Here is a 27,412-nt window from a genome sequence, read left to right on the forward strand (position 1 = left end):
CAAAAGCCGTGTTTTCAAACCTAAGTGGGATTGAGATCGGGAGTCTAGAATCGGTTATTTGCAAAAGAATTAGCTCTTTAGCCGAAGCGGAGGTGATTAGTCAACTATAGTGATTCTTTAAACCTCCCGCCTATTCGAATGCCCCTTGGCCAAAGGGGTTTCATAGTCAAACAAACTCCTCTGAGCCTGTTTCACCTTCAGGACCTGATCTTCAAAAATGTAAAAGGGAGACAAGACTCTGGGGAGGGCTGAGAATAGGTTGTCCTTGATGACCAAGAGCAGAGGAGCTAATATGACCACCTTATGGACTTGTGCATAAACACAATGCAGTCTTTCTTTAGGGAAGTTCAAACTAGATCAAGGCGTGTTACGTTGCAAAATGATTTATCAAGCCAAAGTCTACCAGAATTTTGTGATGGATGACTTTAAAGACTTGAGGTGCCTTCGGCTGCATGCTCTTGAAAAACACTGAAGCCAATAAACTGAGGATTGCAAGGTATTATGATTAAAAGGTCAAGATCAAGCAATTTTCTGAAGAAGACTTAGTCTAGGAAAATAAAGTCACCGATCAAGTTAGGGAACAGCAGGTTCAGCGAAAGGTTAGCCAACTAGGAAGGACCTTATCAGATCAAATGTTATGCACATGGTGATGCTTGTAGATACTGAGAAGAGAAAGAAAATTCGGCAGAGCAATCAAATGGGAAATATTTGAAGGAATATTACCTTAGCATTTGGATTGATACTTAACAACCGATTTGCCCGGTCATCAGTTTTAGTAGCCGATACCGGAAGGGTATCGTTGCTAGCGAGAAAGTAAACCTGAAGGGGTGAAAGTCGGTATATTGCATATCGATTATGCTGATAGAGTGATGCGTGTAATGTGGAATATAAAACAAAGGAGAAATCACTCAAGACAAAGAAATTGTTTGCTAAATACCACCTATTACAAGTTATGGTCTAGAAGACACTTTGCCTACTATATCATCGGCCAGGGTGTTGAAGGCCACGGAGTCGGCAGCGCTAAGGAAATCCTTAGTCAAATGCTCGTGATCCCCAGGGTGCACCGCATCTAGAAAACAATGAGGAAGAAGCCGAAGATTATGGCTAGAATGAGCCTATGCAGCAGCCAACGCCGTGGTAGCACCATGATGGACACCATGAAGAGCGACCTCCCTGATGTGATTCGGGATGTCATATAGGTGAACTATTGGGATGGCACCTCTAGCATTGACAAATCCTACTGCGTACTCCGCAGCTAGTTGAAGGCTCTCCAGTTGAGTGGACAAATCTGAAAAGTTCAAAAGGGAGATGATCAGAATCCTAAAGGTGAAGTTGAAACAAAACAAAGGTTATGATGTTTCACCCATGATTCTAGCCTCGGCTTTGGCCAATTTATCATCTACTGAATCAACCATGAGAGGCGATCGGCATCAAGCCATGGTTAGGGTTGATTCTGCGAGAGAAAGACATTCGGCAAGACTCTGGTCGTGGCTGTCAATGGTGGCAAGCAGGTCATCATTGCCGATCCGCCGCCCTAGGTAGCAAGGAAGCTGGCAATAAGCTATTGATAAGGAAGACCCCAGAGGCTGAACAGAGTCAGCCCTATGACCTGAGGCAGTGGGTGCATCACGGGCTGCACCCTCTCGATGATGAATGCGCTGGTGCGATGTTACAGATCCATCGAGAGCGCCCTCAGCAGACCTCTTGCTGATTTCCATGATCTCAAGGTTACAGAAACAACAGGGGCTATATTGAGGATGCGAAGGGATTGAGACGAAGTGGATTGTTGCTCGACCTTAAGCCATGGCCCGTATATATAGCCCAGGAAGGCAAAATCAGTTTCGCCGGAGATATGAAATTGAAATTAGAGACAAAAATGGATCAACACAACAGGAATTCAGGGGACGAATAATAGAAAGGTAATAGATTCGAACTTATCACTTCCCCAAGTTATGAAGCATCGTGGGACAGATACAAAGAATTTACATGGAGCAAAGATCAACCCACCAAGGCTTCTTTTGGATTAAAGAAAGTCCGGATCCCCACAAGGCCGAGGATCATCATAAACCAAGTCACATCGGCCCATTAATAAGATTATGCCAAAGAAAGGGAAAGGCTGTCTGACTAGCAGATACCCACAGGTTTCTCGATGACTAGGGAAACCGCTAGAAAGAAGCTTGTGGTTCTCCCGATAGGCATTTGATGGAACGAACAAGAGAAAAGTGTCCACACATTCTAGCCCTTGCAAACACTAGAACAACTTTACGAGCATGGTGAGAAGACATAGGCGTGTCATAAGACTTCTTTTAGCTGTAGCAGCTGATCCTCTTGCTCAACAAGGTGCTAGAATGGGTGACACAATCACCCTATGCACAAGAATTCTTCTAACCGCTCAAGATCTTTAAAGAGATAGGCCATAGAGGGTCCAGCGGAGTTGGGAGCACTCGAAAAGATGGATGGAAGAAAAACATAGCTGAAGTGTCAAGTTGCTCTCGCTAGGGTCAGACGAGCATTTTATAGCCAGTCTAGGAAGATGAATCCAAATGCCCATAAAATAGTGGTGCTCTTGCAAAAGTTTTGAGGTATAGGCTCGTGAATGGACATAAGCGGCGACAAATGGTGGACCCTAGATCAAGGTTCTCTACCCGTGACTGTGGACCAATCAGGGATGTAGAAAGGATAATTTTGGAATAAAAATACTTTTATCCCAAAATTGGAGGGCATGTGTTTACACTAGAATTTGGAAGGAGGATCTCAGAAGCTCGAGAGCTCCCAAAATCATGTCAGCAAGGAATCGATTGTGTGCGGATCGGAACCAGCTGATTCGGATGCAGCACTAGAATTAGCTTTCTTCAAATAGCATGAGTAGATAACGATAGAGGCTATGATTGACGCTGGGACAAGACATGTTGGACTCTACAAAAAGGGAAAGATTAGAGTCCAAGTTATCTTAAATTAGAAATATTTTCATTTTATGCCAAATGTTGTAACAAATCATGCTTGAGTAGGATTCATGTTTAGACTCTGGATATAAATACCAAACCCTAACTATTGTAAAGATAATAATCAATCAAATATAAGTCAATTACTTTTTTCGGCTCAGGTCACCCCTTAGAAGTAGGAGTAGAGTAGATCTCGGTGAGTTCTTTAGCGAGTACGACTGCATCGATCCGGTCAACCTCCACTTCTTGTCTGTAAGTACCATCATGGTTTATACCTTTGTTTGTATAGTTGCATCGATCTGGTCGACCCCCACTATGACTCTGGTATAGGCTAGTTATCGACTCTTGTCTAATTCAAGTATGGCATGTGTGATTCTGCCTCACACCCCACTGCTTGAATTAGATCAAGGTCAAGTTATCGGCTCTACCTTAGTATGGTAGTCTTTGGTAGATTCATTAAGTTACCAATATTACTTATTGCTTTCATCGTTTATCTAATTACAGCAATATCACTCTGCCCGATTGAGATTGATCTGGATCGGCCTTATATCTTGTTTAACTCATCATTTGCTAATTTAAAATTGATCTAATCTACATCTTAAGCGATGAGTTATGTTTTTATAGGCTGTTTTGCATCAATCTTAATCATGCATGGCGTGCGGTTAAGGCATGTCCAATCTTGAGTAGATCTATTAGTTAATGAAAACCTGTTCCATGGCTCGTCATCATGGCCTGTGGGATTCTGCCTCTCTCCCCACTATTGGCACCATGGAGTGGGGATTGTTAGTTGGTAGACCCATTCCTGAGAAGGCATGACCTTAATTGTGTGCTATGCCTGAATTGGCTGTTTAGCCAATATCGAGCGCTTTCATGAATAGTTCACATTATGAGATCATTAAAGTAGAGATAAGTTAGAAAGATATGTTAGCCCCATGATCTTATTATTGTATTATGGCTTGCATGATTCTGCCTCATGCCCCACTGATATTGGTAATGAGTTAGGGTCGTCGAGTCTATTGTTGTTACTATGGCTTGCTTGAATCTACCTCATGCCCCACTGGTCATGGTGATGGATGAGATCTAACATGTTCATTAGATTTATCTTTATTAAATGGTTAAGTGGTATTGAATTGTCTCTTTATACAAAAAGGAGTTTGGTTACTTATAATCATTGGCTCAGTATAAACCGATCATCATTGATATCTTATTACCATTGATTAATATTTGCTTAAATAATATTTATCCTAAATGATAACTGATTCTTCTTATACGACCCCATGAGTTTTAATTGATTTATTCTTACGAATATGCTGGAATCGACTATTTAGTTGATCTCCTCTCATATCAGCTCTCCGAGCCACACATTTGGGACTGTCTGGCAACACCAACATGTTCTGCCCTTAATTACTGATGAGCTTTCTCTCCTTGTCAATTGTAGGGTCAAATTGACTAGCACATCTCAGGAGGATTGTGTAGGATCGACCACCCTTGCGCTGAAGCTAGGCGGATCTACTCCATTGAGCAGACCCTTTTGGCTTGTTGCGTGTGTCCTCGGCACGGAGACGAAAAATTCTATGTCGACACATATCTAACATATGAACTAAACATAGCTTCAAAACCAACATTTAGTGTTCAACAAAAGTCGCTAAGACACTGTACATAATTCAAACATAAGTATTTCTCCTAATCAACTAGGCATTTTTTGGTCTTTCTTCGAATAGGTCGACATCGCTGGCAAGCTTCACCGCCTGCTTTCTCCAACTCGTGTCCTCCTAGCTTCAAGATTTTCATCCGCACTCATCCCTCGGGCATAACCAGTCATTATCACTTTAGGTTTCACTGAAGGATAATGCGACCGTAGCACCGCGAGTATGTGGATGACAGCTCCTTGGGCGGCGCTGTGTGTGAACTCCTTGAAGTCCACCCAGGCCCTCTAGCACCGATCTAGGATCGGTCGGGGGGGGCATGTCGCCAGGCAGCCACGTTGCCCCCTCGGGTGGTTCAAAGCTGACATAGTCGAGTATGGGTTTGATCCCTGCTATTACTGCCACTAGCTTATCCTCCTGGGCCTTCACCTGGTCTCCAAAGACCCTAAATTGCACTTGGGCATTATACCGATACTCTGCAACAAGGCATTAACATGTTGGAGCATGTTCCTAGCACTACAAGAATGGATTCTACAAAAGTTACCCTCACCTTCATGGTCCCTCATGACCCTATCGGTTTTCTCCTCCACCTCTTCCTTCTCCTTCTGGAGTTGGGCGACGGCCTCACGAGAAAGGCTAAGCTCTATCTCTAGCTCTACATAAGAAAAGGTGCATAAGCAAGTAATGACACCAAACAGTCATAGGGTGAGCGCTGGAGATCTTACCCTTCTGCTAGTTGGAACTATGACTAAACCGCTCGGTCAACGACCGGTTCTCTACCTCTAGCAGTTGGTGCTCTTTCTCCAACGCTAGGACTTTAACCTTCAAGTCCTCTTCTTGATGGCGTGTTTAGGTCAGCCTCACCTTGAGGTCCTTCACCGTCGACTGCAACTCCTTGTTCTCTAGGACCGGAGCCATCTCATCCAGTTTCCACCGGCGTTGCTCGGACGTCTTCATCACGTTCTACAGAAGCAATCTGTCAAAAAATATATCCATGACAGAACGCAGCAAACAAGATAGTTATCAACTTACCTCAATCCGGCCCATCATTGCCGGTAGGTCGGCCCTCAACCTCTTCACCTCCGTGGTTGCATCCTCCTCTTCTAGCAAATCAAATTCGTCTCTACGCCGGATAACCGTGCGGAAAACTTGAGGAGGTCGAGTAGGCTCCCATGGTATTTCTTTAATTTCTATAGCAGCTATCCTCAGAGGAGATCTCCTCAGACCCTGCTATGCCCGGATAGAATGTTCGGGGCTTACCTCCATCACCAACGATGTCTTGGGCACTGCATGCACCATGGTCGTGGGAGGATTCTATGTTGTGCTTCCCATCATGGGCCCTGCGGTCTCCGCTCCTGCTCCCGTAGATTCCATCGGCCCACCTGTCATGGCCCATGCCCCTTCATCACCTAGCACATCCGTGGGGTCACCCTCATCATGCGCCCACCACTAGGGGAGGTCAGCCCGGTAGCCGATGGCTCCTCCACAATGAGGACGCCTAGGTCTACTCCCACTTGTCCTTGTGTAGCATTGGGAGCTCTAGTTTCTGCCTCACGCTGACCATCATCAGCAACTGATGGGTGTAGCTCTGTAGTGGTCTCCATGCTAAGCTAGTGAAACAGATTCGTCAAACAATAATATCAACTTAACAAAGTAACACAATGGAAGAAACACTTACAACTGTGATTCTCATCGTGTTGTCCTAAAGCGGCACGCTCGCCTAGAGCCACCCTATCCAGCAGCAGGGCTAGTTGGAGTCTCCAAATTCCCTAGGCTGGTGGTCTCAGCTGCTACTCCTGGGGTCACCTACGTAGGCTCAGGGACACGCCTAGAGGTCTCGGTGGCCGTTGCCAGGGTCGCCAGAGCAGTTTCGGGGACTGTGGCCACCGCCCCATCTGTTGTCGCCTAGGTCATCTGAGCGCTCTTAGGGGCTATGGTTGTGGACTCCCATGCTCAGCACCTCTCCCTCATGTCCACTCTAGCTGATGCAGCTGGTAGAGGTGCCTCAGTGGTCAGAGGAGGAAGCACCACCGTCTCATCAGAGGACGAGTCCGATAGTACCATATGCCACCATCGGGGCTATGCGGCACCCCCAATGTTCACTGGCCCCTCTTCATGATGGGAGGAGCCTAACTTCTTCCTTCTCTTTGGGGATGGCTTATCCTATGTAGGTCATTTTCCTCGAAGTTTCTCATGGACATAGGTAGTCTGTGCAGCTTCATCTCCATCACCAGTGCCGTCCGACATCTCCTCGCCAGTCCCTAAGCTAGACTAAAGCTAGGGACTACTCGGCTGGGTGTCTACAACCCTTGGCCAGTCCTCAGATGGCATCGCCAAAAAGTACATCGCCCGGTCCTATCCATGAATCTTCAAGAACGCAAATGAATACAATGTACAAAGACAAAGATCAATTACATGTTACAAGCAAACTCTTACCGTCGGGGAAGGCTCGTGATTCTATATGCCCTTTGCTGGTCTTTGATCGAAGCGCACCTCGCGAGGTTGAACAGCATCATGATGCGATGCATGACTTCATTCCGATTGATCTCCTCGAGCACCTTGTGGATCCCATTAGTGTCTCCCCAGAATTCATATCTAGGATGTGCCCTCTCTTTATAGGGCAAGATCCGGTGGAAGGTGAAGTTCGTCGCCACCACAACTCCATCCAACCTCTTGTGATTTATCAGTGTCTGGAGCTCCCTCTCCTGCTCGATTCCATCAAAATTAGGCAAGTCCAACCACTTGGGGTCGCTCCCTAGGACTTGATCGACATCACATGGCACATATGGCTCCACCTGCCTAATGTAGAACCATCTACAGGCCTAGTACTTCATATTTGTGTTCAGTGGGATAGTGATGTACTGACTTGCCATCCCATCCTACAGCTATAGATAGGCACTGCCAACCACCCTAGATCTAGAACCCCTTGATTTTGAGGTAGAAGAAATGGTGGAATAGATCAAAATGGGGGAGAATTCCCAATACGATTCACAAAAATTGATAAAAATTGCAACGTGAAATATGGAGTTCAGGGAAAGATTGCATAGACTGATGCCATAATAAGTCAACTTGTAAGCGGCCTCGTTCGCGGCCGGCCGCTAACCTGCCTTGCTTGCCACAAAGTTTATTAGCAGGTTTACGGTTTGTCACAAAGCTGTGATCTTGCGGACAAGTGTTTCGCGGAAACAACAAATTTGTATGTAAAACCCGTAAGTCCCGCAAGACGTATGGTACAGTATTCAGAGCTGCACGGATCGGAGGTTCCAATGCCTCTGATGGTGGCGTCGTTACAGTAAATGGTAATTACTAATTACCAGCTGGAAGATGAGGTCGTTGGAGACGCCCTGGAAGAGGTAGATGCCCTTGACGAGGGCGAAGAACGAAAGAAGAGGTGGTGCGAGATGCCGGAGCAGATGGCCTTGGGCAGCGCGCCTAGCGTCTCCTGCTGCTGCAGCCCCTCCGAGTCGGTCCTGAACTTGAGGCTCAGGTGGGAGACCATCTGCTCCTGCAGCCGCGCCGGTAGCTGGTGCCGCACCGCGAAGCTCGTCGCTGCCTTGATCGCGTCCCTCTAGATTCATTCATTCGATCGGTGTCCATTTCCATGGCGACGGTGCACGCAGATAAGAAGATGTCAGGGCGGCAGGGCTATAGGTGTCGTCTGACGACGGCGGTGGCAGAACAAGCGTGCGTGCGTATGTATTTCCTAGTGCGGCTGGTGCCGTGGACGACGAGGTTGGTCATGTTGCCGATGAGGTAGGCGGTGAGGTCGAGGTTGAAGAGCATGTAGAGCATGGTGAACACCATCTCGCCTGTGTTGACGGCGTGCATGTCACCGTACCCGACGGTAGTGAGCGTGGTGATGGACCAGTACATGGACGCCGCATACCGCTTCCACACGCTCTGCTATTTGAAGTCCGGCATGGAGGAGCTTAGCCACATGTGCGCCAGGTCATGGTACCTATCCACTAGCAGGTAGTAGAAGCACCCCGCGCAGTGCACCGCGAACAGTGTCACGTAGATGAGCCTTATGCATCGAACCCAGAAGTAGCTCAACTTCCTGTCCTTCTCCAGTCTAGGTAGAGATCAACGAACCAAGCAAAGCAATGCCATTGTTGATCAGTTCAAGAAAAAAGCATCGAACAATCCATCTAGAAAGCAGCGTGCGCGTGTGCGTACCGTGTGAAGAAGGTGCCGATGTGGTGGAGGCGCCAGAGCCGGAGCATGCCAAAGAAGTTGTAGTCCCTGGCCTGCCGTGGCAAGATCCGGCGGTACACCTCGATGGGCACGGTGGAGGCGACGTCGAGGGCGAGCCAGGTCTGGGCGTACCGCCACGCGATCCGCCGGGAGTCGTCCTGGAGCAGGTACGTCCGGCCGTCCGTGTACGCCACGAAGAAAGTGAGCGTGATGTCCACGGCGAACGCCGCGTTCACGGCATTGTCGGCGATGGCCAGCGTGCCGCGTGGATCCGGGAGGAAGCCGAACTCGAACGGCGCCACCCACGCGTAGTACGCCACCAGCGCCACCAACGAGTTCTCCCATGCCAGGTACCGTGGGTCGTAGGGGGACACGATGAACCTCCGAAGACGGAGACGGAGCCGCAGTCGACACCCGTCACCGTGCGCGCCCAGCGGCGGCAGGAGCGCGCCGATCACGGTGCTGTACCGGCTGCTCGTGGTCCCGGCCGCCAGCCGCCCTGAGCTGCCACCGCCGCAACACAACGGCGTGGCGCACGCGTTCGGTCGTCCTAGTGGTGGCTGGTTCCCGACGTAACTGTGGCCGGCGGCGGCGAGCCATGCACGCGATGCGACTGCCCTTCCTCTGTGCTGCCGCCAGATCGTGGCATGCTCTGATCCGCTTCCTCGTGCGCGTGGCTTCTTGCGAGCTTGTTGTGGATCTTGCGGGTTTTGTCTATTGCCCAATGGGCTTGGCGGGTTCGAAGACGTTGGGCCACAAAAAATTTGTAGCTGGGCCACTACAGCCACAAAGGGAAACTTTGTGGGGCGAGCGTGCGGGTCTCGTTAAGAGCCCGCCCCGCCTGCAACGTGAATAATAAGTAATCATATTGTGGAGAAAGGATGAACAGGAACACCAAATCAACGAAAGAAATAAACCTCGAACACAACCAACTCATCAGTACAGGGAGTGGGAAAGTCATCACCAGCCACCGGCCACCATCTTGTTGTCGTCCTATCGGGCTACATGTCGTACACCACCAGGTTGTTCAGCGCTGCTTCATTGCTGATGGATCGCACCCACTCCTCATCATGGTTGATCTCGTGCACTGCCTTCTTTGAGCCCCCACAGCTTCTCTTCGATGCCATTGAGCAGATCTAGGGAGTGGTGGTGGCTTGGTGCTTGGATTTGCTCTAATGGCAGAGTGGTTGCAGCTGACAGAACATGAGGCATGATGAAGATGAGGGGGCAAGTGGAGAAATGGGGCGTCTACTTTAGAACTGCGATGGGTTTATAACGATTCGCCCTCGCCGTTTCATCTCTAGGATTTTTGGGAAACCATGCCGCACAGCGAACGCCCGCTCCCACAGTCACCACGCCCCGCGCACACGTTAGCCACAATAATTGCGTGTCTCTCTATTTTCTCTGTTTCTTCACTAATGGGCCGTTCAACGGGCCGTTGTTTGCCTTCGCCAGGAAGCCACCAACGGGCGGCCTATTTTCTTAATCTGCTCCATTAATAAGTACATGGTGAATTGTTGTGTGCCACAATTACTGAGTACACGATTTTCTCCAGTCTAGGGACATATTTTTAAGGCTTTTCTTTGACCCTGCTACAAGATTCATTATTCATCTTTTAGCAGGCTTAGGGACTAAGTGTATACACTTTATCTTGTGGTGAATGTACTGGTTTCTTAATGGCTTAATTTCTTCGGCAACACCAAAAATTTGTTGCATACTCAGCTATGATGGCGACTACATATTTTTCCTCGACCTACTACAAGATTCATCATTCATCTTCTAGCAGGCTTGGGGACTACATTGTGTACAATGCATCTTGCTATGCATGTGCTGGTTTTTTCATGATGTTCTGGTTACGCCAAGTCTGTCATGAAAATACCTATGCTCTGCTTTGGTGACCTCGTCATTGGTGCAATTGCAGCTGGCACATAAGTGTGCACACTTCATCGACCAAGAATTCTCAATTTTTTGTCTTGAGCTCCTTACATCCTAATTGGTGATCCTCACTTGGCTAAGTTTGAGGTCTTCCGGGTAGCCAAACTAGTCGACAACCGTCCTTATAGGTTAGTAGGACAGTTAAGCTGGTCAGCAAGCATTTTCACCTCTCAGGTCACCAGCTACACTAGTTGGCTTTCATTTTCATCACTTGGATCTTCAGTTGAACTGATTGGCTTCATGGCAAACTGCTCGGACTTGATCAAGATGGCATTAACAAGCAGATACAAGGCACTCGGTGACTAGCTGTGGGGGGTGTGACCCAAGTACCCATGGCGATGCACATGGGCTACACCAACAGAGATGGTCCAGCCCACAAGACAAAGGCTTGCAGTGCACGACAAAGCTCGGTGCACGCCGCAAGGCATCTCAGTGGCATCCTGAAGATCGCTTAGAATCTATTAGGATATGCCGAATGTATGATTCCATGTATAGATTATCTCTTACCCGATCGAACTCTGACCTGATCGGCATGTAACCCTACCAACTAGGCTATATAAGGTGGGTTGGGGACCCCCTCAAAACACACGCAATTATGGAAGAACTGCCCAAAATAGCACACTTTTGGAGACGCTCGTCTTCCACTAGACACTAAGCACCTCGAAAGTGAGCTACATCGAACAGTTTCATCGAGCACACCCTAAGGGAGAACTCAAAACAATCCATGTTTTATATCTAGAATCCAATAATGAGTATGAGCTTACAATACTTAGTCCATTTCATACAACAAGAGTTCTTAGAAATTATTTATTACAATAACAGAGTTTAGAGTGTGATAATTAAACAGTGAAATAAAAATAAACATCCAACGGAAATGATACAAGGATCCATCTGTGCCCACCAGAAGAATCCTCCACACAAGAGCTACTCCTCAAGCAGCACCTGCAACAGGGGTAAAATAAACCTTGAGTACATAATGTACTCGCAACACTTACCCGACTAGTGGGAATAATTTCCCGACTCCAAGGAGTATGATAGGCAATATGGGTTTGTTGTTTTCTTTTTGTTTGCGAAAAGCATTACTAATAGTTCATCCTAACAGTCAAGTTTTATTAGCAGTCAAGATTACATCATTAGCTTACCATTCCAGGTAAGCATATGTTTTACTTTCAAGCAAGGGTTGAACAATCAGAACCATTTCACCATCTTTCATCTTTTAATTCTTACTACGGTGCTAGACCATAACCAAGTCATGCCGTCTCATGGAAACGGTGATTCACAAACCAATGTATCCTAGCTAGGTACCCTGAAACACATGTCCCATTTATACCCCAGGCACAAATAAGACCAACCCATTCCACTCCTGTCGAGGGGTCTAGGTCCTCATCCAAACTTAGACTCCAAGCCCCCACACTTGAGACCTAGTCTCAGCATGGTGCTTAGACCTCCACCTTTCCCCACCTCCAATCAGTTAGTTTGGAAAGAGCCGGAATCTACGACAAGAGCGTAATGAGCCTTTCCGCTCCTATAAGCAAGTATGTGCTCAAGATAATAAGTCTGTGACCTGACTACCATCCATAGCAACGAACGGTCCTTAATCAACACGAATAGGGAAAACAGTGTAACCAAGCTAAGCCCCATTGGCTATGGGACATAACCTGTTACACCCACCAATACCCATACCATATCCCTACTCTGTCTGTATTTTTCCTTTCATCATTTTATTATGAGAGTAATAATAATCACCTAATGTGAGTAACGTTAGGTTACTCATGCTACCAAAACCTAAGCATAGCAGCTACTCAAACCTATACTAGTAAGACTCTTACGACAGGTATATCTATGCATGTGGTTTCCATAAAATTCCTGTAACGTAAATGCACATACATATATAAACAGTGATTATCAAAAAATAAGGGGTTATGCACCAGGGCTTGCCTTGGGCAGGCGCGGTGTCAGCTGAGTCAGTCGGTGGCGACTCTAGGACCTCATCCTACATGAGAATCTCCTCGTACTCCTCGATGATCTCCTCGAACTCGAGATCGTTGGTGGTCACGATCTCCACCAACTCGTTCTCTACATGCAAGCGATGATGATGCAACACTTAGTATTTATGCAACAACAACTCTTAAAATAAGAATACACATACTAAGCCACTAAGCTAGCTCTCATGACTAAGGCACTAAGCTAACTATCATCTTTACGAAGCAAAGTGTTGGGTTTAACTAACAAACACCTAGCTTTACAAATGGAGGATATATATTTATTTCTACTAATAATTTAATATATATTTAAAACAAAGAGCATTTACTACCCTAATGTTTAGTCTATTCTAAGGCTATAAAAATTACAGTGAGCACATAATAATACAATGAAGCTACCATAAAAATTTTAGGACTAAAGCTCTCACCAATTTACCACAAAAATTCCTACAACATTTAACCTAATAATATTAAGCACTCTCAAATGACTTAATAGCTCCTAGTATCCATATATATATATGAAATCAATACACTAATAGATAGAGCACAATTTTAGGAATCTAACAAAATTTGTTTTATAATTTTTGAACACCTACATGATTTTATATGATTTACCAAAGATTAGCTCAAAAATTAAATTAGAAAACTATTTCTAATTCCTTAGGAAAAGAAAAATAAAATCTCTCATGCGGCCCACATGACACAGCACGCGGGCAAGCAACGGCCCGTAGGCACAGCCCACGTGAGGCTGGCCCACACAAAGACGGCCCGTGGCGGGGAAATCCCGCGCACATCGACAACTTTGCAAAAGAGACCTCAATCTTCTCCTGAATCACAACTAAGTCCTAACGCTATTTTCCCCTCTCTCAAACCTTCTCACTTAACCACCTGGCTTTTCCCCAATTCACCAGCGCGTACCCCCGGTGACCCAGCGCACGGCGACCCAGGGACACGATGAATTGAGCGATGGTGACTCAACCATGCCTAATTAAGCAAGCGGGGTCGATCGGTCATGGTGGCAGAGAGGGAGGGGTAGGTCTGGCTCAACTCGTCCTCGCCTTGGTGGCAGGTGGTTGGCCAAACATGAGGTGGCGTCTATGCACCCACTACGTGACAATGCGGCCAGAACACATGCATGCGCGACATGCGCAGCCGTAGCGCCATTAAGGCAAGGCGACGGCACGAGGCAGCGGGGACAACCAATGTGCATGTGAGGACAAGGCGAGCGGTAGCACAGCACAGCATCACAGTGGCATTGGTAGTGGCAATGTGAGGCAGGGTAGTAGTGCGGATGCGATGGTGATGTGATGGCACCGATAGCGGCTCCATCGTGACATGGGGCGAGGCAGGCGACAACAGCGATGGCTCCACGTAGTGGGGCCAGCGGTGGCCGAGCCGTAGCTAGGCCAGAGGTAGCCACAGTCGGCCACGCATGACAATGCGTGCACGCACGACCTACATGATGATGCTGAGCGCCCGAGCCTGGTGACCGTGTCCACTCTACGAGCCAGCCCAAGAATGTGGCGTGCATGAATTTTAAAGCATCCAAAATAACTAAACGATTGTTTCAGTAGCCAAACCATCTTCACCATACTCAAGATGGCATGTAAGACTATCAAATTGAGCTATAACACTACACCAACCCTTAACCCAATCTCTCAAAATAATTTGCTAGACATAGCAATGTCTTGCTGTTGACAAACTTGAAAATTTTCTAAGTTTTTGAGCTAAACTTGATTTCAATTTACAATTTCTAGGCTAGTAGAAATATTAGCTAGTAATATCATTTTTCAATAGCAAGTATTTTACTGTCATCTACAAAGTTTGTACTCCAAACTTTATTTAAGTATCACACACATGTTCTATAGTATTTTTGCTTAATAAAAATTGGTTTTCAACCCTACTTGATATACATGAGCTATTAAATCAACTTTTATTTAGCATTTTTGTTGATCATTTTAAGTTATAAGAAATTTATCTACACATTCTATCACATACATTAACACATAAACATGATGCTCATGACATGTTTTAGTATGATTTAGGGTGTAACACCGAGGGTGTTACAACAATTATATACAATAGCCAATACAAACCGATGGGACACAGGATTAGGGTATTACGCCAAGCTGATGGCCTGAACCTGTATAAATCTTGTGTCTTGTGACCATCTTGCTCCTGATCTCGCTCACCTCTCTGATCAATCTACCATCGTAGGTAGCCCCCTTGGTGGACTACCGAGCATCTTTTGTCGATAGGTACCACATACCTAAACTAGTATAAACCCTTTGTCTTGTGTGCTACCCTTCTGATTCCCTATGCATGAATACGTTGATCTATATTGCTAGAGTAAACACTTCTGATAGTACCAAAAATGAAAACATGCATGCTGAGAAGGCCTTAGAAGCCAAAGATCTATACATTGAGAAGGTCCTAGAAGTGAAGACCTATGCGCTAAGCAAAGCTGATGAACCATGTCATAGAAGCAACAAAAGGAGTCAAAGCTTGAAGATGGATACATCGGGGAAATCAACATCAAGGCACTTGGAGCTATAAGCTTCTGGAGTTAGAACATGTTTAGGATAGAGACATGCATGTGTTCTTTTCTTCATGCCCTTTTCTAGTAGGGTTTTTGGATGGAGTTTTTAGTTAGGCTCACGTGTAGGTTGTGAAGGGCGATCCTCGCAACCAAGGTTCGAGTTATATTGTGCCTATTCTTGTATGAGCATATACTATGTCATGTAGTGTATTGGCCATAACCAGGGGCTAGTGTTGGGGGAGCCCATATGACATATGGGCCAAGTCTCCCATAGAAGAGGTCTAATAGGAGTTATGTAGTAACTTGTGAAATCCCCCCACCAAAGGGCCACATGTAAATTATCATTGACTATGTATAGAGCAAGAGCAAGAGGGCAAGAGAGACTCTCTCTCCCTCCCACTCTCATTTGCAAACCCTAATTTCCGCCACCTCTTGTCTCCACTCTCCCTCCTAAACCTATTCAGGATTGCAATCCCAACAAATATCCCTTCATAGGACCTTAGTAAACCACATATTGCGAAAGAAATGTTAACACCACATTATGTGTTATGTACTAGCAATATTCCATATCCAGTATGATTGGTAGAATCATTCTTTCTATTGAACTGCTACGTCGATAAATCAAACTTATTAACCAATTGTTGTATACACTCCTCACAAAGACCACAAAATTATCCATAGCTTTTTCTACATTCTCACACCATCCTTGTGCAAATGATATAACATACTTCACTTGGTCATTTTCTCCTAGGTAGCTAGAAAGTCCCCATAAGGTTTTTACACCTCATAGAAGAACCAAGAGGATATTCATTCCTATAGCACATAAAAAGTTACTGTAATAACAAATAAGCATAGACATCAAAGTCCCCATAAGGTTTTGACACCTTATAGAAGAACCAAGAGGATATTCATTCCTAGAGCATATAAAAAAGTTACTGTAATAACAAATCTGCATATAGAAATCCTAATTCATCGGTGGTATTGATTGTTTTTTCTTAGACATAGTGATATTCAGAACAAGTGTGAAAAATGGAAATACGATATTGAAACTCATGAACAATCCGGAATAGATAGAAGTAGCTAAATCAATGATGGCAATTAATTACTAAGTATAAGGCAGCATTTGTCTAGTGATGGACCATTGTATGTAATATTTGAGGCAATGTATCCTCTAAAGGAATTTATGTTCATGCAACAACCCCTTTGTATGAGCTAATGGACTCATGTTGTCCTGCAGCAAAAACTCAACAGCAAAAGGGTCATTGGTTGTGTTGTCGAAGCATCAACTAGGGTAGTATACATACCATAATTTGTGGAATCATCCTTCTTCGATAGGAGTTCCGCACCACCACAATCATCATAATATACTCCTCTATTTGCATAAGGCTAACGCAAACCTGCATTAAATATTCCAACAAATGGACCATTCATCTCTATTTGCATAAGGCCAACGCAAACCTGCATTAAATAATACTACTCTTTGCTATAATGCTTTTGCAAACTAAACTTGGTTAAGCACATCAAGAAGATCAAAGATCTTAATCTACTGTAAGTTCACCAGATTTGTTAGGATGTAGTCATTAATATATGCTCGCTTGCTTGTCTTGTTTCTCCTTTTAAGAAGCGCACCATATTTTACTATAAATTCATAGGCCTCTAAAGCTTTTTCCTCCAACACGAGTGATAGAGCCAACACTTAACTCATGTACTAGCAATGAAATGGAAACGTGTCCACCCATATTGACCAAATCCCTGTTTCTCAATGACATTATCTTTCTTGTAGAGCTAATGCCCTCGCTAAAAGCACGAACAATGCATGTCCCTGCAACACAGAAGATAGACAAACATACAATTTTTAGGTTGAAACTTTTATGATCAGAAGAAGCACTGCCAGCTGAGAAATAGTCACCAATTAAATCATGTTTAGAAGTACTATCTCACCAATCCCGATTAGACAAGACCATACCAGATGTTAGTGGGATATAATCCTTCCAATTCACATATGCGCTTTGCAAGTTATCTTCCTAACTAATAGACTCACATGTCTCCATTTTTTCTGAAAGCTGAAAATTCACAGCATATCAAATTCTCACATATTGTTAAATAATATGAAAAGACAAAATAACAAATATGTCTAATAGGAAAGACAAAATAGCAATAGTAATTGATAAATTTAGTTGGTTTAAACCAACGTCACTGATGTTATCTAGAATTGTTCAACTAGATCGAAGCGTTTAAAACAATACGTACTCAGAAACTCGGACTCAGTGAACAATTTTATTTATGACTGAACCAAAATTAAAGTTTTAGAAGAACCTACCAATGACTGATCATTGAGACCATGAATTGTAAAACAAAGCAGCGCAATAGATAGATTAGGCCAAAAAATTAAGTTTGCATTTTTATTTCCTATTACTTTGCATAGCAACTTATAGCATGAAGGTAAAACATCAAACAAGTTGCTTATGACCAAAATTAGTATAACTGATTTGCATGTCATGAGAACAAATAAGCACATTTTGTAGAGAAGTAAAATACACAGGGAGTAAATAAGTCAGCTTGCGTTAACAATTCACTATCATGAGCAAACCTACTCCAGCAATAAATGAACATTAGGAAGATTTACTCATTGACTTCTGCCCACAAAAAGATTCAATGTATAGAACGTATCATTATCATGCCAGAATTTGGATCCATAGAATCCCAAGCAGTCCCAAAACGACAAGAGGAGAGGAAGGATGAAGAAGAGGAAGGTCAGAGAGCTATGAAGAAGGTTGCCTATTTCATCAAAGTACACACATACATTATTCACATATAGTCCACAGGACCGCATGGTACCAAAACTAAAATAGCTAGTATCTGCATGGGTAGTTCACAATTGTACTATGGATTCAGCAAGATTCACTTGAGTCCTGAGGCACGAGGAAGAAGATCTGGTGAAAGAATAGGGGTGGACCTTGCTCTGCATAGGACAAATGACATGTCATGTACATTGTGTGACTCCTCACCAAGTACTACCTGCAAACACCAGTTTGATAAACTCTAAATATTGCCCATGTAATCCTAAATGATAGGCTCAAACATAGATAAGACAAGCACAACATGTTTGATTTATCCATCAAATAGCTTGTCAAACTTGCAAGTTAAGCCAAGCAAAAGAAATATTTGTTTGTACTTGAGCATATTATTACAAGAAACTTAAACAAAAAAGAAGGCATATTGCCTTGGAACAAAAGGACATTTTCAGAATACATTCCCTGAATACACATGGGAGCTGTGTATCATTCTATTAAAGAACAAATGGTACAGAACCAGTTCAAAAACATGCAAAAAATACATAAGACGAGCCTTGCTAAATAAAGTAGTATACTAAGCTACAACAAAAAGCAAATACTAATGGACAACTGAAGATACCAAGGGTGCAAATGGTTGAGTAGGATGCAATATTTGAGCTGAATTTGAAGATCACCAATGCAACCAAAGAAGGATTGAGGATCGAAACTTACCACATCCGTTGGTGCCATTTCCTTCAGAACGATTGTCGAACCAAGTGTGTCTCTAATATACTGACCCTGTACAGAATAAAATAGTTTCTAGGAAAAATATGTTAAGTAATCTGCTGCTCCCCTATATGAACGCACATAGGGACAGGCACCGAAAGGCTCCCTGCTGCTGCACTGTAGCCGTTGTAGGGGCAGGCACCGAAAGGCTCTCCTGCTGCACTGTAGCCACAGCAGGAGCAGGCACCAAAGTCAGACCTACTGTCATATCCAGTCACTGTAGCAACATGGCAGACTGACATGTCTGTGTACTAGAATTAGATGGGTAGAGTTGTATATATAGCTTCCCACTGCAACTCAGTAAAGAGAGCGAGTTTAGTTTTGCCATCTCTTCTACAGAGCTCCGCCTAACGCTGGTGCTTGTGTTGTGTGTGTGTGCTCTATTCTCCCTCCCTTCTTCTACCTCTAGCCATAGTGTCTGGTCAGCTCACCCTTGTCGGAGATCTAGGGGCCAACAAGTGGTATCAAAGCCGTACAAGCGCCGTCGCCGAACTAACTGCTAGCGATGATGGATGGTTTGGAGATGGACGATAGCAGCGGCGCTGCTGTGGCTATCCAGCCATGACAGGAGGTCGTCCTACGCATGGTGTGGGAGGTCAATGACACTAGTTGGCCAATGCTGACTCTCACCAACTATGGCGAGTGGGCGGTGACCATGAAGGTCAAGCTCATAGCCCGATGGCTCTAGAATGCTATTAATAAGGGCACCGACAATGAAGAAGACGATATGTCAGTGTTGGAGCCTATCCTCGCTGCTATGCCAGTAGAGTACAGGGAGCCGTTGGGGGTGAAGAATTCTGCTAAGGAGGCGTGGGAGGCCATTGCAGCGATGCGCGTCGGCTCCAACCACGCAAAGAAGGCGACGGCCTAGCTGCTAAAGCAGGAGTATGCCAACCTCAAGTTCAAGGATGGTGAATCAGTGGAGGACTTCTCCCTCCACCTGCAGTCGCTCATCAGCAAGCTAAGGAGCTGTGGTGTCACCATCGATGAAGAGGAGGTGGTCTCTAAGTACCTCCACTCTATGCCGGTGAAGTACATCAAGATCACTCTCTCCATAGAGACGATGTTGGACTTGTCCACTCTCACCATTAAGGATGTGACAGGCCATCTATGGGCGGTGGACGAGCGTATAGAGCACTCCACAACAACGATGGACAATGGCAAGCTATTGTTGACAGAGGAAGAGTAGGCTACTCGGAGGAACTCTGGGGAAGCCTCCCCTAGCCACGGTGGCAATGACAAGCGATGCAGTAAGGCTTCTTTGGAGAAGAAGAAGAAGGTTGGCCCCAACGCCTGCCGGTGCTACAGGAAGATAGGCCATTAGGCAAAGGAGTGCCCAAATCGCAAGCAGGAGAAGAAGGCTAAGGCTCATTTAGCATAGGCTGATGAGGATGATGAGGCCACTCTCCCGATGGCGACGTTCTATGCACTGCATGATATTGAGGCGAAGGAGAAGGGAGAGGTGATGGTGGTGGAAGGGCATGACAAGGCTCTAAATGTTGTCTACCTCTATGAACCGTGTGCCCAAGTCCACCTTGGACATGTGGGTGGTGAATAGGAGCAGCGGTGGTACCTAAACTCCGGCGCCAGCAACCACATGATGGGCTCCAAGGAAGCCTTCTCTGAGCTCGACGGCAACATGACCGACAAGGTGAAGTTCGATGATGGCTTAAGGGTGGTGATCCGAGGGCACAACACCATCATCTTCAGGTGCCACAACAGTGAGCACCACGCGCTAACGGATGTATATTACATCTCACAGCTGTGTTCAAGCATCATCAACATTGGCCAGTTAGACGAGCGTGGATGTTAGGTACTAATCGAGAGCGGGATCCTAAAGATTCGGGATTAGGAGCGACGTCTTCTCATGAAGGTAAAACGCTCACATAATTGATTATACCTGCTTGACTTGAAGGTGGAGCAGCCGATGTGCCTAGAAGCACGGCACACCGAGGAGCCGTTGTTGTGGCATGCCCAGTTCGGCCTCGTAGCTTCAACGCGCTCAGTCAGCTAGAGAAGATGGTCTAAGGGCTACCCCACATCAAGCATAGAGGTGAGCTGTGTGAAAGCTGTCTGGCCAGGAAACAGAGGAGGCTATCATTCCCAAAGACGGCCAAGTACCGCATGGTGGACGCTCTCGAGCTCGTCCATGGTGATCTCTGTGGGCCAATCACGCCAGCCACAAATGGGGGTCGGCGGTACTTCCTCCTACTCGTGGATGATTGTAGTCACTATATGTGGTTGCAACTCTTGACAAGCAAGGACAAGGCGGCAGCGACAATCAAGAAGTTCAAGGAGCATGAGGAGGTGGAGAGCAGCAAGAAGCTACGCGTGTCGTGAACTGATCGCGGCGGCAAATTCACTTCGGTGGAGTTTGCTGCATACTGCATGGATCAGGGTGTGGTATGACACCACACCGCACCGTACTCGCCATAGCAGAATGGCATGGTGGAGCGGTGGAACCAGATGGTGGTTGGCATGGCTTGATCCATGATAAAGGCCAAGAGCATGCCGGCAAGGTTCTGGGGTGAGGCAGTGACCATGGTAGTGTTCATCCTCAACCGCGCGCCCACTAAGGCCCTAAAGGGCAAGATGTCATTCAAAGCTTGGTATGGGCACAAGCCAAGCATGTCCTTCCTTTGGACATTTGGCTGCATTGGCCACATCAGGAAGACGAAGCTGATCCTCACCAAGCTAGAGGACAGGAGCACACCGATGGTGCTCCTAGGTTATGCGAAAGGTACCAAGGCATACCGGCTCTACGACCCACACAGAGGCAAGGTGGTTGTCTTATGGAATGTCATGTTCAATAAGAAGGTGGCCTAGGACTAGGACAATCTAGGCACGAGGGAACCTGGCGGCTTCACCAGCACCTTCGTTGTCGAGCACTTGGTCATCCATGGTGGTGGAGACACTGGAAAGGAGGTGCCGACCACTCCAGCAATAGAGCTGAGCACTCCTGGGGTGGTGCCGAGCACTCCAAGAGTGGTGCCAAGCAGTCTGGTAGTGGTGCCGACCACTCTAGGATGGGTGCTGAATGCTTCCGTAGCAGAGCCGAGAGGCTTTGCAGTGGTGCCGACCACTCTAAGACTGGTGCCGAGCACTCCTGTAGTGTGCAAACCACTCTAGGAGTGGTGATGAGCGGTCCAGGAGTAGTGCCGAGCACTGCAGCCAGGGTGCCGAGCACTCCAGGTGTTGTGCCGACCACTCCGATAGAATAGGGGACTCCGACACTGATCGAGTTTGCCTCATCTTCAAGCGACATCACTGAGTTTGTGGATGCTTTCCATGATTGTGAGGAGGTGCAGTTTCCGCAGACTGGACAACATCATCAGTGGCACAAGGTCCTCAGGCCTGGCGGGTTGGCTGCTTAATGACCTAGAGCTGCTTCTCATTAGTGTAGAGGAACCACCCACATTCGCGTTGGCCAAGCGTGATGCAAATTGGCAACGGGCGTTGCTAGAGGAGATAAAGGCGATCGAGGAAAATAAGACTTGGGAGCTCATTGATCCACCTTTAGGATGTTGTCCGATTGGCCTGAAGTGGCTATACAAGGTCAAGCGAGACGACCGTGGCGTCATTGTCAAGCACAAGGCACGCCTCGTCACCTGAGGCTTTGTCCAGCGCGAGGGCATCAACTTTGAGGAAGTCTTTGCACCGGTAGCACGCATAGAGTCTATCCAACTATTGCTGGCTTTAGCAGCAGTGAAGGACTGGCGCGTCCATCACCTGGATGTAAAATTGGCCTTTCTCAATGGCGAGCTAGCGGAGACGGTCTTCGTCAAGCAACCTCTGGGTTTCATCATCAAGGGAGCAGAGCACAGGGTGCTCTAACTGCGCAATTCGCTCTACGGGCTGCGGCAAGCCCCGCGAGCGTGGAACGCCAAGTTTGATGCCATGCTGGGCGAGCTTGGGTTCAAGCGGTGCGCAGCCGAACACGCGCTCTACACATGGCGATGGGGGAAGGAGGAGCTTATTGTCGGCGTGTATATGGATGACTTGATCGTCACCGGCGCATGTGCGGAGGACATCGATAGCTTCAAGCGCGAGATGGCGGCTCGTTTTCAAATGAGAGATCTCGGTGTGCGCTCTTACTACCTCGGCATTAAGGTGAGACAAGGGAAGGAGGCGCTCATGCTCGGTCAGAGCGCATATGCCTCGAAGCTGTTGGAGCGGAGTGGCATGGCTGAGTGCAAGCCGTGCGTGACTCCGGTGGAGGAGTGGCTAAAGCTGACAAAGGCCAGTGCCGCGGCAAAGTTAGATGCAACACTCTACCGAAGCATCGTTGGCGGTCTGCGCTACCTAGTCCACATAAGGCCGTACATTACGTTCGCCGTGGGCTACGTCAGTCGCTTCATAGAGGATCCCCGAGAGGATCACTGGGCCACGGTGAAGTTGTTGCTACGCTACGTTAAGGGGATGGTGGATCAGGGGATCGTCTTCCCTAAGACCAGCGGAAGTGGGTTGTATCTCACTGTGTTCAGCGATGCAGACATGGCGGGGGACATCGATGGACGGCGGAGCACCTCTGTCGTGCTCATCTTTCTCGGGTCGGTTCCAATCTCATGGTTGTCGCTGAAACAGAAGGTGGTGGCGCTGTCTACGTACGAGGCAGAGTACGTGGCGGCGGCCACAGCGGTGTGCCAAGCTGTGTGGCTACGCCGGCTGCTGGACAAGCTGACCGGTGTGAAAGCTCACCCACCAGCACTGATGATGGACAACCAGCCCGTCATCGTCCTCGCGAAGAATCCGGTTCTCCATGACCGGAGCAAGCACATCGAGTTAAGTTTCACTTTCTCAGGGACTGTGTCGATGGAGGGTAGATCGTCATCGAGTTCATCGAAACTGGTCGGCAACTCGCGGACGTCCTCACCAAGCCGCTCAGCCGTCTTCGATTCACGGAGCTGAAGAAGATGATCAGCATGAAGGGGGTTCTATGGTTAGTAGTGGGATTAGGTGAAGAATTGTTAAGTAATCTGTTGCTCCCCTGTATGAACGCACAGCAGGGACAGACACCGAAAGGCTCCCTGCTGCGGCACTGTAGCCGCTGCAGGGGCAGGCGTCGATAGGCTCTCCTGCCGCACTGTAGCCACAACAGGGGCAGACATCAAAGCCAGACCTGCTGTCACATCTAGTGACTGTAGCAGCATGGCAGACTGACATGTTTGTGTACTAGGATTAGATGGGTAGAGTTATATATATAGCTTCCCACTGCGACTCAGTAAATTGAACGAGTTTAGTTTTGCCATCTCCTCTGTAGAGCTCCGGCCAACGCTGATGCTTGTGCTCTGTGTGTGCTCTGTTCTCCCTTCTTTCTTCTACCTCTAGCTATAGTATGTGGTCGGCAACATTGATGAGCGATCGACTCACCCCTACAGGAGGTCAGGGGCCAACAAAAAGATATTCCAAAACAATAACTGTATTGATCAACCGGTAGTAAATTACATGTGACTTTAAAATCTCTTCCAGTGTGTTTTTCTCATTGCCCGCAGATTCATAATACACGTCAACTGGATCAGTATGTTCGAGCTGAGCAGTCTTCAATAATTTTTGGATCCTGTATACAACCTACACAGAGATACATATAGTTAGCAATAAGCAACTGAGGTCCTGGACAACCATAGATACATTTTTTAATGATGTTTCAGAAACAATATGCTAAAACTTAGACGGAAGTAGAAACAATATATATGCTAAAACTTCAGAATGGGAAACTAGCTCAACGACTATAGGCTTCAGTCTAACAACCTGTGTAGATTACCTGTTGCCTCATGATTATAACCCCGATTGATGAAGTGAATAACAAACCTCTTCTAGTTTGCTAGTGATGAACAATCAGCTGTTGAGTAATGCAAAGAAACCCAATTCAAATAAAAAAGTTTGCTAGTGATGTCTTCAAAAAATTCATTGTCTGGATCGTAAATGTGGACCGTCTCTGATAGTAGAGATGATTCTCTTAACAGCCTCGTGTAAAAAGAAAAAAAAAAAAGGCACCTCTAACAGTCAGCTTTTATAGTACTGATGATGACAGATCTTTAGGTTGTTGCCATATCTGGCTCCGCTTGATCGTAAGCAGAGGCAGTGATATCTTGGATTGTGGTTAATGCCCCGCGCATACTTAGTTGTACACTCGGCAAGTGGGTATCTGCACTTTCGTCGCCGGCAGTTAGAGACCCCGATTATGTTGAGAAGAACTTTAAAGGTAGAATGAACCGAAAATAATCCATTCTATTGTATATAGATATGTTTTTTTGAAATCCAATACGGACGCGACGCTCACGTATATAAAATCAGCAAATCTTGTCATCATTTTAATTATTATTATTTTGGTTTCTGAGCTAGCTTTCGTGTACCTCACTAAATATTTTAAAACACATAGTAAGCATCAATGCTCTTACCTATTCGAGAAAAAAAAAACGCATAGTAAGCAGAGCATATCCTCGCGCGCTGTGCCTGTGATCGATGAGGCCAAGCATGTGTTTCATGTGTGTGTGTGTGTGTGTGTATATATATATATATATATATATATATATATAATAATAATAATAATAATAATAATAATAATAATAAAGCTTTGACCTTGTAGACCCTAGAGATTCGACGAGTGGTTGATACCATAAACAACAACGGCCGTGTACTATGATTACATCGTCAGCATCGTCAGCATGCTAATGTACAGTTGGTGCGCTGCATTGTAGTAACATGCATTCCGATACCGACCGAGGTAAGCTCTGACGCATGCTGCCCATTCTTTAACTCCCATGCATGCATACTCCTCAAGTCATGCTGTGCCAAGACAATGATCCGCAGATAAAACAGGATCACGTTTCAGCTGGCTTGTTGATCCTATTCCTACGCAGCTTTGTATGAGTTTCTATCGAAAACGAATGGCTACCTGAGGAGACATCGCTCACCACTCTTGGCCCTTCCACTTCAGATTTCAGATATGTCTCCATCAAGCAGTTGGGAATGGCTGAGATTGAACCAAAATTAATTGATATCCATGCACTATCATTTGCATGGAGTTTTATTTTACTTTGCATAGCTCCACAAGCAGTCGCTGTCTGTCAACGTATACACTCAGAACATCCCTCTCCCACACGCAGCATGCAGCAGCACAACTGAAAGCTGAATGTTCGGTGCACAGTGCATGTAGACCACAACCTGATCTTAGATTAACCCACTTCTTTACCTATCTACTTACTGGTAACAAGAAACAAAACTACTAGCTTTATTTCTCTCAAAAAAAAAAACTAGCTAAGTCCTGCATGTTTAAGCAAGGTGCTTTCCTAGTTTTATTTCTTGCTTATTGAGCTGGTAATAGCAGGCTATCAGCAGTATATAGCACGACGCCCTCTCTGACCTTACCATTTCCCGAGAGCAGAGTCTATAAACAATGCTCTGCAAGCTTAAGTGATTAACTAACAGTATCCTATAAACTACTCATACTCCCGAACAAATCACGGTCGTCTACCATCACATGCCATTGTCCATTGGCTCTCAACTGATAGCTAGCTGGCCTCCTCCTCCTTGCCTTGCCTGCAGGGCAAGCACAGCCAAGCGGGAGAGGGGAGAGCACGCAGTGATCTGACGGGGGACGACGACCAGCAGCTCGTTGCGGCGGCCCGCGTCGCCCCGCGGCGGCCGATGATGTTCCGGGTGCCGCGGAGACTGGTGGCCAGAGCGGCGGGTGGAGCGTCGCCGCCGGTGCCTGCGGCGGGGCCAAGGAATAAGAAGAAGAAGATGGCCGTGGCGAGGCTCGGGGGAAAAAGGAGGCTCTTTGGCGCAATCCGGCGGCTCCGGATGCGGTGGCTGGCCATGCTGTACAGGCGCACGCTGCGGCGGCTGCGCGCCTACTACGCCACGGCGATCAACGACCTCCTCGAGGGCGCCGCCGTCATCAGCTCCCTCCGCGGGCCGACCGCCGGCGCCAACTGCGTCGGCACCGCGTTCGCGCCGGTCGTCACCGTCGGCCTCTGATGAGCTCTCACGTCTGGCCGGCTGCATGCATGCGGCGAGCCCGTATGGAGGTCTGCTTGTATAGAGCCAATCTCTCTCGAATCTCGATCGCTCTCTCTCTCTCGTTTTCTATTGCTCGCTTTTCCTCCATCTCACAATTAGCACGCCAAATCTTGTTCATCTCTCCATGTGTACTTCATGGCATCTTTCTGGATCGATCTCAAGAATCAGAAAGAGTACACAAACAAATAAAAGAAATAGAACTCTTTGTTTCAGATTTGCTTGATAATAATGCATATTTCCTATACGTACGTTTCTATTGATTGATAAAAAAAATTCTAAAAGAGAAAAAAGGAGTTCTCTATTTGCCATTCTGCCTGCATATTCATCGCACGCAACATAGTACTAGAAGAACGTTCTCTTTTTTTCCCTTCTTACCCTACAATAATACGTACACTAATTAATAATTATATAACATATTTGAAACAGATGCATTATACGCCGTGCAGTACTACACGCGCTCTCTTTTTCTTATTGTCGTACGATGCGCCTGACTGATTACTTACATGATGAAGTTTTTATTTGTAGCATAGTTATAGAAATATTTTTATATCTACTAGTATAGTAGTATTTCTGATAAACTCATCCAGAAATC

General features: G+C 46.3%; 2 protein-coding genes and 1 pseudogene across 2 annotated transcripts; 2 read left to right on the top strand and 1 right to left on the bottom strand.

Moving 5' to 3' along the window:
- Positions 1-1,115: 1,115 nt before the first annotated feature.
- LOC136470671 (potassium channel AKT3-like) lies at positions 1,116-9,909 on the bottom strand (annotated as a pseudogene).
- Positions 9,910-22,695: 12,786 nt separating this feature from the next.
- LOC136470672 (uncharacterized mitochondrial protein AtMg00810-like) lies at positions 22,696-23,706 on the top strand. The gene has a single exon (XM_066468429.1). It carries the CDS (start codon positions 22,696-22,698, stop codon positions 23,704-23,706), a length of 1,011 nt encoding a protein of 336 aa, XP_066324526.1.
- A 2,485-nt stretch (positions 23,707-26,191) lies between these two features.
- LOC136475029 (uncharacterized) lies at positions 26,192-27,033 on the top strand. Its single transcript, XM_066472586.1, has one exon. The coding sequence runs from the start codon at positions 26,446-26,448 to the stop codon at positions 26,776-26,778; it is 333 nt and encodes a 110-aa protein (XP_066328683.1). The 5' UTR covers positions 26,192-26,445; the 3' UTR covers positions 26,779-27,033.
- Positions 27,034-27,412: the final 379 nt, after the last annotated feature.

Source organism: Miscanthus floridulus, chromosome 8 (genome assembly GCF_019320115.1).
Source record: "Miscanthus floridulus cultivar M001 chromosome 8, ASM1932011v1, whole genome shotgun sequence".
In the NCBI taxonomy this organism is placed as follows: domain Eukaryota; kingdom Viridiplantae; phylum Streptophyta; class Magnoliopsida; order Poales; family Poaceae; genus Miscanthus; species Miscanthus floridulus.